The sequence below is a fragment of the Canis lupus genome, chromosome 2, assembly GCF_011100685.1.
Source record: "Canis lupus familiaris isolate Mischka breed German Shepherd chromosome 2, alternate assembly UU_Cfam_GSD_1.0, whole genome shotgun sequence".
NCBI lineage: Eukaryota > Metazoa > Chordata > Mammalia > Carnivora > Canidae > Canis > Canis lupus.
Genome location: NC_049223.1, coordinates 41623470 through 41639618, shown reverse-complemented (window position 1 = coordinate 41639618; position 16149 = coordinate 41623470). Strand labels below are relative to the sequence as shown.

At 41.9% G+C, this 16149-nt stretch overlaps 1 protein-coding gene across 1 annotated transcript; it reads right to left on the bottom strand.

Annotated features, from left to right (window-relative positions):
* Window positions 1-7091: 7091 nt before the first annotated feature.
* LOC102152891 (ovomucoid-like) lies at window positions 7092-11903 on the bottom strand. Its single transcript, XM_038530582.1, has 5 exons — window positions 11854-11903; window positions 11374-11450; window positions 9858-9895; window positions 8833-8951; window positions 7092-7443 (listed from the first exon to the last, which is right to left on the bottom strand). The coding sequence occupies exons 2-5, from the start codon at window positions 11438-11440 to the stop codon at window positions 7398-7400; spliced, it is 270 nt and encodes an 89-aa protein (XP_038386510.1). The 5' UTR covers window positions 11441-11450; window positions 11854-11903; the 3' UTR covers window positions 7092-7397.
* Between the last annotated feature and the right edge of the window lie 4246 nt (window positions 11904-16149).

The window sequence follows — 16149 nt, the reverse complement described above, 5'->3', positions numbered from 1 at the left end:
TAATAATATCTTTCTGGTCCTCATTCAGTTGGTTAGATATAGTCTAGGGCCAGAGCTTTCTATGTGGTGGGTTTTCTAGGTGATGTAGCTACCAAATCAATATCCTCCCTCACTTCTCCAACCCCCAGCTCTACTATAACTGCCTCACTGCCATTATATCCATTGTTACCATTGGGACAGTCTCATTCATTTTCTTTCTTTTTTTTTTTTAATTTTTTTATTTAAAGTCAATTTGCCGGGTCGTAGGGCAGGTCTATTTTTAACTCTTTGAGGAAACTCCACACAATTTTGCAGAGTGGCTGCACCATTTCACATTCATTTGGGGAATACAAATAATAGTGAAAGGGAATAGAAGGGAAGGGAGAAGAAATGGGTAGGAAATATCAGAAAGGGAGACAGAACATGAAGACTCCTAACTCTGGGAAAAGAACTAGGTGTGGTGGAAGGGGAGGAGGGCGGGGGGGGTGGTGAATGGGTGACGGGCACTGAGGAGGGCACTTGACGGGATGAGCACTGGGTGTTATTCTGTATGTTGGCAAATTGAACACCAATAAAAATAAATTTATTATTAAAAAAAGGAAAAAAATAAATGCAATTTGCCAACATATAACTCCTGTGCTCATCCCATCAGGTGCCCTCCTTAGTGCCTGTCACCCAGTTACCCCATCTCCCCACCTCCCCTTCCACAACGCTTTGTTTCCCAGAGTTAGGAGTCTCTCATGGTTTGTCTTCCTCTCTAATTTTTCCCCACTCCCACTCATTTGCTTTCTATCTTCTTTACAACCATGTTATTGAGGTATACAATTTCCATAGCATGGAGTTCCCTGATTAAATGTACAATTCATGATGTCACAAAAGGCAAGATGGCATTCTTTTTGATGGCTGAGTAATATTCTCTCTGTGTGTATGTGTGTGTGTGTTTTTATCACCCCCAAATCCCATCTTTATCCCCCAAACAAATAAAAAACAAAAAGAATCATAAATGCAGAAGACAAACTGTTGGTTGCCAGAAGGGAGGGAACTGAGAAGATAGGTGAAATAGATGGAGGGATTAAGAGGTACAACCAGTTACAGAAAAAGTAAGTCATGGCGATGAAAAGTACAGCACAGAATATATAGTCACTAATGTTGTAATAATGTGTCTGGTGACAGATGGTGACTTAGCCGAACCTCGTGAGTGTAGCTTAGTGTAAAGGATTATGAGTTCATTACATTGGACACCTGAAACTAATATAACATTGCATGTGAGCTCTATTTCCATAAAACAATGTATAATTCAACACTTTTTGAAATAGAACTATTAATATTTAAAGTTGTGGTAAAATACATAACCATATTTTGCCTTTTTAACCATTTAGGATGCACAGCTCAGTGGCCTGAGTCACATTCACAAAGCTGTGCCAGTTTCAACTTCCAAAATTTCTTAGTTGCTGGAAATAGAACCTTTGTAATCATTAAGCCACATATCCACAATCCCGCCTCCCTCCAGCCCGTTGGTAACCTCTAATCCATGTTCTCTCCCTATGAATTTGCCTCTGCTAGATATTTCCCAGAGTGGAATCCTACCATATTTGCATTTTGTCTGGCTTATGTCACTTAGCATAACATCTTCAAGGCTCATCCAGTTGTAGGATGTATCAGAGCATCTTCCTCTTTACGGATGAGCAGTATTGCATTGTGTGTATATAGCACATGTTTTTTATCCCCTCATCTGTGGACCTCTGAGCAGTCTCCACCTTTAGGCTATTATGAATAATGCTGCAGTGAACATTGGTGTACAAGTATCTGAGTCCCTGCTTTTTGGGAATATACCTAGGAGTGAGATGGCTGGGTCATATGGTAATTCTGTTTTCAGCTTTTTGAGAAACTCTCTCATTGGATACTTTTTTATTCTTTTAAAATATTTTATTTATTTGAGAGAAAGATCATGATCAGGGGCCTAATGTGGGGCTTGATCCCAGGACACTGGAATCATGACCTGAGCAGAAGGCAGAGGCTTAACAAACTGAGCCACGCAGGTGTCCTCATTGGACAATTTTAGATCCTAGCTGCTTGTCACTTTCTCTACCCCTATTTCTGCCTTAATTCTTGGATAATTGAATATAAAGGTGGTTGATCCTTGTAGCACCCTGGCTGTAGACTAGTGGTTTCCGCTTAGGATGTAGAAAGCGGGAAAGAGGGGCAATTTTACCTTTGCAACAAAAAAAAATCTGACTAATCTACAAAACCATCATTTTTCTTGAATTTCTCAAACTTGAGGCTGCAGGTCAACCAGGTAGGCAGAAATCGAAGGGAAGATAGGTTCTTCCAGGAGAGTTGGGTCTTGTTTACCTGGAGCAGAGAAGGATAGGATGAAATGATGGACTTTATAAAAGATGATCTGAAAATTTGGGTAAATTTTAAAATGAGTTGCTAAGGGCTGTGTGTGAAGGAGCAGGTGACTATAGGACACTTGGAAGCTACAGACACAGGAGAGATCACACTAGCTAGCAGGTGTCTTTCTTTTTTTCCGTGGGCCTCACCGTGAGAGAGCTAAGAGGTAAGGCAGGAGACTGTGGAGAGCCCCTCTTTTGAACCAGGGACCTGGGCAGCCACTACTGCAGGAAGGGCAAAAGCTGACTCTTCTCCTGTTTTTCCTCACAGAGCAAAGCCCTAGCTGCTGAGGAAAGGGCAGCAAACACTCACCCTGGCAGAGGTGAAGATCCGTTGTAACTGTAAAAAGGGAAGAGGAAAAACCCAACACTATTTCTGGGGAAGAGACAGGGAAAGGTCTTCTGCCCTTAGGGGATGGAAGGGGGCACTGCCACAGCCCCCCACCTGAGAGCAAGGTCTATCATGCCTGCTTAAGATGGGGCCTGAATATGGACAGCAGAATGTGTCTCCCCACTTCCCGGCCCCAGGATGGCAAGAACGGAGTAATAAATGACAGCAGTCTACTGGTGGCGGGGAAGAGACGAAAGTGAGGCATGTGCATCTCCCTGAGGTTCGGGCTCACAGGCAAAGCCAAAGGCTGAAAAGGAACAGAACAATGAGAATCCTTCCCTGTTAGCCCAAGCCCGGGTCTCCTTGCAAGGTAACGGCAGAGGAATTTGAAGGCTGAGGTGTACTGCGGGTAAGTAGCTGCAACCAATACAAACCACGTAACTGCTGACTAGATTGCCCCCATTCCTCCCAGTAGAGGCCTAGACAAGGAAGAGTTATTCACACAATCAAACAGGAAACTAGTTACCTTAGTGTTTACTGTCCTGAAAATTCTGACACTCCCAAAGTGGCAAAGAAAAATATCACACGGTCAAGAGACAAAGCACTCAATAGACTTGAGCTCAGATATGCCTCAAATGTTAGAATCATCAAAAAGGACTGAAATATTTGTTACAATTACGTTAACTCTCTAGGACAAAAGATGGACAAAAGCCGTGACCATACGAAGGCTATCAATATAGAGATAGAAACTACTAGAAGGGACAAAATAGAAATGCTAGAGACGAAAATCATGGTGAAAGACAACTAACTTACTGGGTCAGTAGGAGACTTTACTCAACAGGAAACTTAGAGAAGGGTCAGTAGATATCATCCAAACTGGAGCACAAAGACAATGAAGGAAGAAAGGAAGGAAGGAAAGAAGGAAGCCAGAGCAGATGATCTAAGAGCTGTGGGAGCAGTGCTGAACTAAGGGTCATGTAGTTGGAACCCAATCAGAAAGGAGGGACAAGGTGACAGAAGCTCTGGTGAGAAGAGAATGTGCTCCTGTGAAGTGTGACCCCCTCCAGGGGGCAGGAACTCAGCAAATGTTGGCCACCCCTGCCTACCTACCTGGAATCTCCTCCAGATCACTGTCTTGCCAGATGGCACCCTGAGGGGCAAGCTGATTTCCTCTTCATCAGGACTGGGAAGGAGGATGGGGATGGGGTGGCTGGGAGAGAACAAAGATCCCCTGGGAGTGAGTCCCAGGCAGCTGGGATGGGCTCAGCTGCCCCAGGCTTGGTTCCCAGGAGCGCAGCAGGAGTACAACATGAGAGTCCCTTCTCCCCCGCCTCTCAGGCCCTGGACACTAGCGACTTGGGCTCAAGGCCACAGGTTCTGTGGTTCCACTGGGCCAGGCCAGTCCTCTTGGTCCCGAGACTCAGGCCAGTCTTCTCCTGACTCCTGCCTGCCAAGTGCCTATATTGTTGTTGATGCTGTTGTTGTTGATGTGAAAACACACACTATAGGTGATGGTTCATGACAGAAATCTTGACAGCACAGCTGCTGGGCTGAGAGTGGTGGCTCCCCAGCCTCTTAGTTAGGCACACGTCAGCTGGCTAGAGTGGATGTTCAGAGGCTGAAGACACATCTTAGGTTGTGGGAGAACAGAGCTAATTACTGGGGAGGGGCCTCCTGTGAGCACTAACAAATCGGGTCACAGTTTCTTCTTTGCCTACCAGACCACTGTATTAGGTCGGATTTCATTTCCTCTCAAGAGGTATTGGAGGGTCAGTGGAGGGTGAGACTTCTTTCTCTCCTTAGTTGACATCTGGAAAGGGTGCCCTGGGCAGTGGGGACGTAGGTGCATGATAAGAGGAAAGTGTGGGTATGTATAAGTGTGTGCAGGAAGCTGACTAGGTATGAACGCAAAGGCTTGATGAAGTTGTCTTCAGTTAAAATGAAAAATGTCAGCTAAGCTGAGAAAATAAGGAACAAGCTAATTTTACTAAGATGTGAAATAGGCACATCTCCAGAGTGGCACTATTGGTTAGCAGTTAAGATGGAACAGCAGTCATCATAAAGCTGAGCTGTCGGAAAGAACTTACCTTCTTTAATAAGAGCTACCTTGTGGGGCTACAAGGGTGGCACAGTTGGTAAGGGTTGGACTCTTGGTTTCTGCTCAGGTTGGGGTCTTAGGCTGGGGATCTCAGGGTCATCATCCCAGGCTCTTGGGTTTGTGGCTCAGGACAGTGTCTGCCTAGATCCTCTCTCCCTCTCCCTACCCTTCCCGCGATTGCATGCTCTATCTCAAATCAATCAATTGGTCGATCATTAAAAAAGTAAAGCTACTCTACGTGTAGAAGCCTGCCCCTGTGATGATGTCTTGCAGTTTTCTCAACTCTCCGCTCTACACGTGGGGAAACTGATGATTCGGGAAGTTAAAGAACTTGACACTGCAGGTTCATTGTGCACCCAGAGTGCAAATCCACATGTCCACCAGAGCCCATTCTCTTATTCAGTGTGCAACAGTGATGTCTGTGCCAAAGAGAGGTGTGTGCAAAGCTGATGTGTTCGTGACAGTGGAGTCTGTGCAAGGATGATGTCTGTGCAAGAGTGCCTGTCTGTACAGCAGTGAGGTCTGAAACTCTCTCCCTGAAATGAGAGAGCTGGTTAACCCTCATTAGCTGAGTTTCTGGGTAAAGAACTACAGGAGGTCTGGATCCCAGCCCTGACTGCCCCAGTCCCTATAGTTTGTTCCCTTTAAGAAATTTAAAAAATGTTGCAGGATTTTTCATTCCGGCAAATAAAATGTATATAACATAAATTTTACCATTACAACTCATTTTAAGTGTCCCATACAGTTGTGATTAAGTACCTTCACAGGGCTGTGCAACTTTCACAAATATCCATCATTAGAACTTTTTCTGTCTTTCCAAACTCAAACTCCATACTCATCAAACAGTAAGTCCCCATTCCTCCTTCATGCAGCCTCTGGAAACCACCCTTCCACTTTCAGAGTTTATGAATCCGACTTCACTAGATACCTCACGTAAGTGGAATCACACTGTACTTGCTCTTTCATGACTGGCTTATTCCACTTCGCCACTATTTTCCATGATTGTCCATTTTGTAGCCAGTGTCAGCATTCCCGTCCTCACTAATATCCCTGGATGTGTCTGTATCATGTTGTTTCTTGTCTCACCCACTATGGTCCCTTGGGTTGCTTCTCCCTTTTGGCTGTTGTGAACAATGCTGCTTTAACAGGGGTAAGCAAGTATCTGCTCGAGTCCCTGCTTTCAATTCTTCTGTGTGCCTACCCAGAAGTGAAATTGCTAGATCATAGGATAATTCCCTTCATAATGTTTTAAGGAATCACCAGGGTGTTTTCTACAATGGCTGTACCTTTTTATATTCCACCAACAGAGCACAAGCCTTGCTATTTCCGCACATCTTTGCCAATACTTGTGACTTTCTGCTTCCTCGATAGTAGCCATCTGTATGGGTGTCAGGTGACCTCATTTTGATTTTTATCTGCTTTCTGAAAACAATTTTTATACAAAATTTCTATAAGGAAAAAGGTCAGGAAACTGGCTGAATGCCTTTTTACATTAAGACTCAAAGAAACGAACACTCCAATTGATATTTTCTTTAAGAATTAATCCTGGACTTTACTGTGTAAGAAAATAAAGTAAGAAAAAAAAAAAAGAATTAATCCTGGAGATTTTACACAAAGAAATAGCCCCTACATAGACCACACACTTCAATAAAAATGGGTAAAAGAGTTTTTAATCAATAATGAGCATAGTTGATATATGATCTATGGCAGATTGATACTTATCTTCCAGTAGTCCAAGCGACACCACTGTCATTAGACTCGAGCTTTAAAGGAGCATTGAGCCACTGCTAAAAGCTACCTCTTGTTAGTTGGGAGATGGAAAGAAGTGGAAAAGCATCAGACTTTCGCCACAAATTAATACCCTAGTGCCACCTGGCATTTGATCACTCACTTACCTCTTGACTTATTTGTGGGAAAGTAAATAATACAATAAATATTTCCCAAACCTTAGAACCCTAACAATATCTTTCAGTACATTCTTTAATTCATTCCCTTATAAGATTTAAGCTCTTACTAATTAACTCCTTTGTGAAGTTTGTACTACCTAGCTTTCATGATCATCACACTAGCCTGGGGTGTTTCTAGAATTCCATTTCCCAATCCCCTTTCTCGGAACATTTGATTGTTTAGGTCAGAATGGATTCAACAATCTGTACTTTTCTTAAGCACCCCGGTAACATATTACTTGTTTACTTCTGAATAGATTGATTTTACTTTGCCAAAGTCTGCACATATCTTAACTCACTACCCAGTTACAGAAAGGTTATTTTAATAATAAAGATGACAATCATTAAACATTTTAATGAATGAAATATTTATTATTTTAAGTCATACAACTTTCCATGTGATGAAACATGCAATTAGGACATTAGTGTTTCAAATTATCATTGAATAATTGAACATAGAGAATTAAAAACCCTGAATCACAGGAACTTAGAGTTGGGAAGACTACGTAAATGCTCTCTATTTTATCTTCTGTTCACAGGACACATCCGGTCATTTATGATTTCAGGCTCTGATTGAGAATGATATCCTAATCGTCCATGGAATGTGTCATAAAATGCGATGACACATCGAAGGGCAGTGTGGTCAATATTCAACAAGCACCAAAATGTAAGAAAGTAAATTTCTCACCACTCTTCCTGTAGAGAAAGCAAGAGAGGGAGACAGGGAGGGAGGGAGGGAGGGAGAGAGAAAGGAAATTAAAGAGTTGTAGGGAAGAAATAAAGTGTGTTACATTTAACAAAACATAAGGAAGATGCTAATGGCAAACTGGTGAAATTCAAATAAATTCTTTATGACAGTTAACAGTGATATACCAACATTAATTTTTCAGGTTTGAGAATTGTGCCAGGGTTCTATAAGGTGTTATCCCTAGCAGAAACTGGATAAAAAACCTGGAAAATTGGTACTATCTCTTAAATTTTTCTGAAAATCCAAAATTACTTGAAAATAAAAATTTTCCTTAGAAAAGCAGTCTGCGACACCCCCTGGGTCATCTCACTGTAGACAACAAGTTCACTAATATAAATTTGACCATTGGCTGCACAAATTGGGTCCATTTCTCTGGTGCAGAAATGTACATAATATTCATGCAGAATATTGGCCGGGTATGAAACATGATGATACCAAAGCACTTCTCAACAGGGAGGATTTGAACTTGGAGCATCATGGGGAAGCTGTGCTCCACTTCCAGAAGCAGCTGGGCTCCACTAGCTCCTAGGCTGTGGCACCTGTCTCTTCCCTATGGGGCTACTTGACTCTTCCCACCTGCTCTGTTCTGATTCACTCTGGGGACCTACCCCGATCTGAAAGAGGAGATATTGGATATTGTCTTAATGGTTCTCTGGAAATGAAGGCCAATGTGGGGGATTAAATGTGCAGAGACTTGGGTAAGGAAACATCTGTGAGTAAAGTGAGGAGGGAGGTGGGAAGCCCTGGCCAGAGCACTAGCCTCCAAGCTCCTTCAGAGTGAAGGGGATGGGAAGGGAGATTTGAAGGGAGTGTTTGAGAATGCCCTGCTGGCCAAGGAAGATATTTGGAGTCTACCATGGAGTTCATGAGACAAATGGACCACAGAGGAGTTCCTTTCTAGACCAAGTGGGCCCATTAGGATGGATTTCCAGTGGCAAAGGTCGGTTCAGGGCCTTGCATGATGATGCCCCCTGCAAGGAGAGGTCTGCAAGGGGGATGATGGCCACCAGAGATCTGTCATTCTGCACCTGGGCTTAGGAATCCCATCATGCTGGTTGCTGGTCTGCCTTTAGGAATTCACCATTAAGTCTCATGAATTGATTTCTGCCTTTGCACAGTAACAAGCACAATTTTGGCAAGAGCTCAAATTCAAAATGACTTTCAGAAAGAAGAACTTAGGGGCAGGGTTCAGGAGTGACTCCTAAATATTTACAGACATCTAATAGTTACTGTCTATAGCTGTTGTGCCCAGGTTACCAGCCACATGGCTTTTGCCATCACTTTGTGATGGTTTCTTCCGACTTTTGAAGAGCAAAAATGTATTGTTGTGTGCTCACCTCTTTTCGGTGCAGAAAGCACATAGATTGCCATAAGTGTTTCCATTGCTTGCACAGACTGGATATAAATCTGTGGTGCAATCATTTTGCCCAGGTGGATGTTTTTCACAGTTTGGCTTCTAAACAGAGGTATAACAAAATGAAACTCTAAAATTTTCTCTATCTTCACATGAAAGGCTATGTGTCAAAATTGGTAAAATATTGTCTAATATGTAGTTTTCAAAGGTAACATCTATAACACTAACATCTGTAAAATCAACACTCAAGCCCCTTAAAAAATAAGATGTTATTAAATTGTCTTTATAAACCTATTACTTTTCAAAAGGTCATAAAACTACCTGACTGTGTTTTCCTAATTTAGTGACCACCATCCTCACTTCCCTTCACATCTTTCTCTTTCAAATTCTAGAAGAAGTCATGAAGCAGAAGTTTTGTAGTTATCATTCCCTTATCATTCTTGATAATTTCACTAGGTATGTGTGTATGTCTATGAATAAACATATAGATATAAATACAATTTGTTTTGTATTGATGGTGTTGGCAATTTACCTAAATAAACAATATGTGTGCATACTGAGATCATCTGTTTCTGAAATTTCTCTGTGATCTGCTTATTCAGATACTTCAATCTGTCCTTCAATTTTCACCTCTATGTGCATAGATGGAAATTATCATATTTGGTCCACCATTAAAGTGTATATTTTGGTTGGTTCGTTTGTTCCTTTTGTTTTGCTAAAATGAACACTTCTACTGTAAACACCATTTGACGTCTCTCAGATAATTGTCGACATGTTGTGCCCATTATCTGCATTTTTGTGTAATGGAACATGTGGGTTTTTAAGTTGTCTAGATAATGACAAATGGTTTTATGTTGCTGCTTAGTTTACATTTCCTGACTTTCATGTAATAATAACACTGTTTTAAAAGATCTCTCTGTTTTACATTTGTTTGAAATTTTGCTGTTACAATTTACAATAAAAGAGTAAGTATTTTATTTTTTCCACCTTCCATCATTAGTGACTTACCACATTTAGGATTTCATGAATAGGTGGTAAAGATGTTTCTGCAACCAACAAATACAGATGACAACATTAAAAACGAAGAAGAAGAGGGAGAGGAGGAAGAGAAGAAGAAGAAGGAGAGAAGGAAAGGAAGGAGGAGAAGTAGGAGGAGGAGTGAAGGTAGAGGGAGGAGAAAAGAGATAAAAAAGGACCAGGAAGTCAAAGAGGAGCAAAGAGGGGAGGAGTAGGAGAGTGGTCTTTGGGGAAACAGAATCCATCTCTTAACAGCAGAAACCTATGGGAAGTGCTACTCAATATCCTGCAAGTAATGGGGCGAGTCTTTATGTCATTAGCACAATTAAAAATTCACAGAACGCTTCAAATCTGGAAATATTTTGAAATTCCCAATTATTCTCACTCTGTGAAAAATAATTTGATGTACAATTTTTAATAATCCCTAAGCTTTCTTTGAAGATAGCATTGTTTTTCTCCTTATTTTTGTAGATGGGACACTGCAGACCAAAAAGATCATGCTTTAGAACATGTCACTTACATAGGAAGAAATCAATTAGTACTTAAATCATCAGTTCCCTCATCTATCCAATGGGATACAGATGCCTTATTCTGGAATTCAAGGATCACCTGGAGCTCCAAGCAAGATAACCTTTACCAGAGGAGTCCACATGTTTCTCCCCTTAAGTAAAGGCCTGTCTTCTGGACCTCAGTGGGTGATGAAGAAGCCAGAATATTAACCAACAGCAGACCCAGAGGAGATCTTTCCTCCCCAAGGTTTGTATTTATTGACAATGGATTTGACATCCAAAAAGGGAGGGAGAAAACAATTTAGGACATGTTCTTTAGTCACAGATGGACAAAGAGCCACATAAGCTGCCCATTTTAACCCACAACCCTGTCTCCACTTGTCCAAAGTAGGAAATGAGAAAAAGCAATCCACTGATGCAATTTTTCAATTTTATTTACTATTTTAAAAAAGATTTTATTTATTTACTGGACAGATGGGAGGGAGCAGGAGAGAGCACAAGCAGGTCTAGCGGCAGAGGAAGAGGGAGAAGATGGCTCCCTCAAGAGCAGGAAGTCTATGTGATAGGGGCTCCATTAAAGAACCTTGGGATCAGGACCCAAGCAGAAGGGAGACAACCCTCTGAGCCACCTTGGTACCCCCACTGATGTAATTTTAAAAGACATTTGTGGGGCTCCTTGGGTGGATCAGTCAATTAGGCAAGTGACTCTTGATTTCAGCTCAGGTCATGATCATGGGGTCCTGGGATTGAGCCTCATGTAGGCTCCCCATTCAGCTCAGAGTCTGCTTGGGATTCTCTCCCTCTGCCTCTACCCCTAGCTCAGGCATGCTCTCTCTCTCTTTCAAAATAAATAAATCTTAAAAGAGAAAGCTGAAAAGACATTTGTATGTCTCATCACTTTATGGGTTTTGAGACTAGAAAGTAGGTCCTCCCTCCTGGATTCCTTCATGTTCTAAGATCCGTGAAATATTTCACCCAAAACTGGAAACTTTACTCACCAGAATAAAGAGGAAACACCAAAGAGATGATGAAAATAGCTTCGATCCATGATGAGAAAAGAGACATTTTATCAAGTCTGTGGAAAGAAATTTTAGCATGTTTATGACATACGGCAGGTGGACAAACTTCCTGTTTCCAGAGGAGAGTTTCTGACTGGCAAAGGAACCCCTCCAATCCCCTAGAGTCATAATTAATTACTTAATTAATTCCTATATTCCCAATTATGGTAGACCATGTCTCCTCATCTTTCTTCCCCTGACTCTGAGTTCAATAGGACATGTATGTGAACCAAAGGCCTCCTAGGGATGTGAGAGCAATCCTGGGATAAATCCTCTTAGTATGTTCAAGAAGGAGCTGCTCCTTCCCCAGGCTTGGCACAGCCCACAGGGAGCCAGGCTGCATGGAAGGAAATAGGCCCTTCCTTGGGAGTCCCAGGTCTTCCCCAGAACATAGAAACAGCTCCTGCAGGGAGGAGTGACCTGGAGCGGCCCTCACAGCAGTGCCCTGCTCCAGGCCTGCCTTTGCCAGTGTCCCCTCACCCACCTGAGACGGAGAAGGCAGTGGACACAGGGAGGTGTTCAGCTCTAGGCACTGTGTCTAGGTTGCTCATCTGTCTTTCTCAGCCACTCCCACCTGCCAGAGGCTTCTCCTTCACTGGCCTCTTGGTGAGGAGCCTGGTGGTGCAAAACAGATGGTCCGCGGCACATAAGATGCTGAGCTGTCATGTGTGTTCTGTGTCCTAACAGTGAGAGGCTTGGGGCAATTTGATCTCCTGTGCAGAGAAGAATGAGGATGGGAAAGGGTAATAAGAGTAATTATAGATCCTAAGATAGAGAAAATACATGTAAGCTTTCCAAGCGATTGAGTTGGAAAGGACAAGAGAATCAGAGCCAGCAGAGAACAGTTTTGGGAAGTGCAATCAGGTAGCGGCTGACAACCTGGATATCGTGCAGCACTGGAGCACGTAGGCTCATCGGACACTGGTTAGATCAAAACTCTCCTTAAAGCCTAAATTGCCATTTTTTATCTTGAGATAATTGTAGATTTGAGACAGTCGTAAGAAATGACACCTACAGTTGTCTTGCCTCCTCTCTCCATTCCTCGCAATGATATGAAACTGTAGTGTAAATTCCCAGCAGGAATTGATACCAGCTGGAGACCTTCTGTCACTGTCTGTTCTCACCACCAAGATGGTGAGTCCATTGTTTGTACACAAGCCTGGGCAATGGTCTGCTTGAGGAACTGTCAGGTGGGTATGAGCGTAGCCTGCCTTGGGTCCCCGGCTGAAGGATGGGACGTGTGTAGTAGGCAGGGGAGACACCAGGTCACTGTGTAATGGTTTCTCAATATCTCTGTGTGTCCAGTCATCTTGTTGTGCACCTTTCATTTACAGGGTGTAATATGTCATTTCCATGTTAATAAAACTGTAACAAAGTGAAGAAGACTAACAGAAGCGTGACTGAGACCCCACCGGGGCAATGCCTTAAGTTTTAAGTTAAATAATAGAAATGGGTGACAACTGGAGGTTTTGAGGAAGGCTAAGATTTAATCAGCCATTGTTTCCCTGATGAACTAACCTCCTTCACAATCTGGTTTCTGGAGTTTTGGCAACTAAAAGACTTGAATTCAATTCCCATTACTGCTGAGTGATCTTGACGTAATTTTTCATATTCTAATATACAATTTCTGTATATTATATGATATATATATATATATATATATATATATATATATATATACACACATATATTGGAAATGTGAGAGTAACAATCCCTGAGTCTTAGATCTTAGGGTCAAATATGAAGGCCGTTTGCATTCACAGTTGGCTTTTGGGCTTACCTTTCCCACCCTAATCTAATCTTCCTTTTATCAGTAGTGATAAAAGCTCACACTCAGACAGAAACTCTGAGGGTAGCACCGTTCAATGCCAATAAGACACAATGTGGCGAGTGCACAAAGTGCTCCATTATTCTGGTCAAGTGAGTATTGCTCTTAGAGTAGCTCTCTGAACTACTGACATAGATGCCATCTGAGGCTTCTGTGGCAGATCAGTTCTTCTGATATGGGACATTTGAGGAAAAAGGAACTGAAGTATACAGTTGAAATTACTGTGCAGCCCTGCAGGTCTCCCACCCTAGATTTCTCGTCTTGCACATTCTCCTGAGCAGAGATTAAGAGCAGGAGAGGCGGCCTGTGAATCCCAGCTGTTCACATGCCTTTTGTTTTCAGTGTATGAACTTGTCCAGCACAAGGGGACTCACACACATGTCCCATGTGTGAGTTGAAAGTTTCATGAAGAACAAAATGAATATATTATTCAACTTGCCTCAGAGGGAAGATAAGAAGGAGAAGACTGTACCTTTAGCATAATAGATATATTAAGGGAGAAGGAAGAAAAAATTGAGAAGTAAGAGCAGTTGGCAGCCTCCCCAGTGCCACTGCCCCATAAATTTTAGGCAAAGAAATTCCCCACTTTGGACAAAAATAGCAATTTACTTCAATTTTACCTAAACTCATAGGAAACCAACTAAGATGGTTTCATGCATGAAGCTCTCCCCAGTCACTGAATATTGTGTCTGCTTGTTTTAAACCTCATATAGTTGAAAAGAGAATAAGAAAAATTCACATTTACCAGTATTTCAAAGAAGACTGAATTCCTTCAGTGCACCATCTGTTTCAGAAGGAAGCAAAGGGATTTGCTGTCATATACCAGGCTTTAAAAGATGTCTCAGGGGGCAGGTTGGAGACCCTGTGGGTTAAGTATCGTCAGCTCTTGATTTGGCTCAGGTCATAATCTCAGGGTTGTGAGATGGAGCCCGACATCAGGCTCTGTCCTGAGCTTGGAGCCTGTCTAAGATTCCATCTCTCCTCTCTCTGCCCCTCTCTGCACACACTTGCTCTCTCTCTCTCTTAAAAAAAAAGCCTCAGGCAATGATCAAGGAGAATTTGCTGATTCAATACTCACATATAACACCTAGCACTCACTACAAGTGCCCTCCTTCACCCCATCACCCATTTAGCTCATCCTCTCGCACCTTCCCTCCAGCAACCCTTAGTCTGTTCACTCTAGTTAAGAATCTCTTTTATGATTTGCCTTTGTCTTTCTTTTCCCCCCATGTTCATGTATTTGTTTCTTAAATTCCACATATGAGTGAAATCATATGGTATTGTCTTTTTCTGACTGGTTCAATTGGCATAATACAATACACTGTGGATACATTCACATTGTTGCCGAGGGCAAGATTTCATCATTTTGATGGCTGAGTTGTATTCTATTGTATACATACATTATGACTTTTTTCTCCATTCATCTGTTGATGGACATCTGGGCTCTTTACATGATCTGGCTATTGTCGATAAGGAAAGCCATCTTATACACGAAAACCTCCAAAAATGTACCACAGATTGCCCCTTCAGGAAGAAGAAAGGGCAAAGGATGACTGTGACTATCTTGTTCACTTTTTCCACCTCAGCTAGCTGCACTGTGTTGGGAAATCTCCTCTAAAGTTCTCTGTGTAAGAAATTAGATGTGAAGATAAGGCACTGCGGTACCTTTCATCCTGTCCAGGTTGTGGGCACTTGCCTTCTGCAGATGGCATCAAAGCCAGTCATGTGGCATGGAGTAGGGGACCATTTGATCTGAGAGGCACAAATGAATGAGGAGGGAGAAAATAACCTGTAGTTAAAGATCCTACAATGGATAAGCTATGTACAATCTGTCCAAGCAAGGGAGTTGTATAGGCTCCACGAACTAGGGCAAGAAAACAAGAATTCTAGAATCTGTAATAGCTAAATACAGGCAGTATCTTAGTTTTTGAAAAAATTATAGATATGAGAATCACCTGAGGAGCTTTATAATAATATCTAGGTTCCTCCTCTGAGACGGTGATTCAATTGCTCTAGGTTAGACCCTGAGCATTGGTATTTTTATGAGTAATCAAGATAAATGTGCAGCTCTATTTGTGGGTAACAGAACTATGGACATAAAATGGTATCTGGGACTTCATTACAACCATTTCCCCCTGTTCTAAACTAGCTGTTTTGAATTTAATAGGAACATTGTATAAACTGCTCTGTGACTGTTTTTATTTATTTAATAACAGCCGAGCCTATTTTAATGTGATTTTATTCAAATCAATTTATTCTTTTGAAACACTGTATGATATTTCTGATTGTTATGTAAGTATTAAGTAACTTAAGCATATTTAGTGAGGGCACCTGATAGGATGAGCACTGGGTGTTATACTATATGTTGGCAAATTGAATTTAAATTAAAAAAAATTTTAGGGGCAGCCCGGGTGGCTTAGCGGTTTAGTGCCGCCTGCAGTCGGAGGCGCGATCCTGGAGACCAGGAATCGAGTCCCACGTCGGGCTCCCTGCATGGAGCCTGCTTCTCCCTCGACCAGTGTCTCTGCCTCTCTCTCTCTCTCTCTCTCTCTCTGTCTCCATGAATAAATAAATAAAATCTTTAAAAAAAATGTTAAAGCATATTTAGTAATGAAAATTTACTCATTTCGTTCCTGCTCAGAATGATCAAATTTTTTGCATGTCTTTTAGAAGGAAATAAAAATTCTTGAAAATCATTAAAGTTGTGCACACAACTGGCCCTGGCCTGAATTTTCTGGTGCTTCTATATGCATTATCAGATCCCAGAAAAGATTTGCTTTATCAGATAACCTTATGGGTTAAGGCCTTTGTTCATATTACTTATTTGCCTTAAAACTTTTGTCTCCTTTTTTCTGAATATGGTAAAGAAGTACTTTTTCACCCCTTCC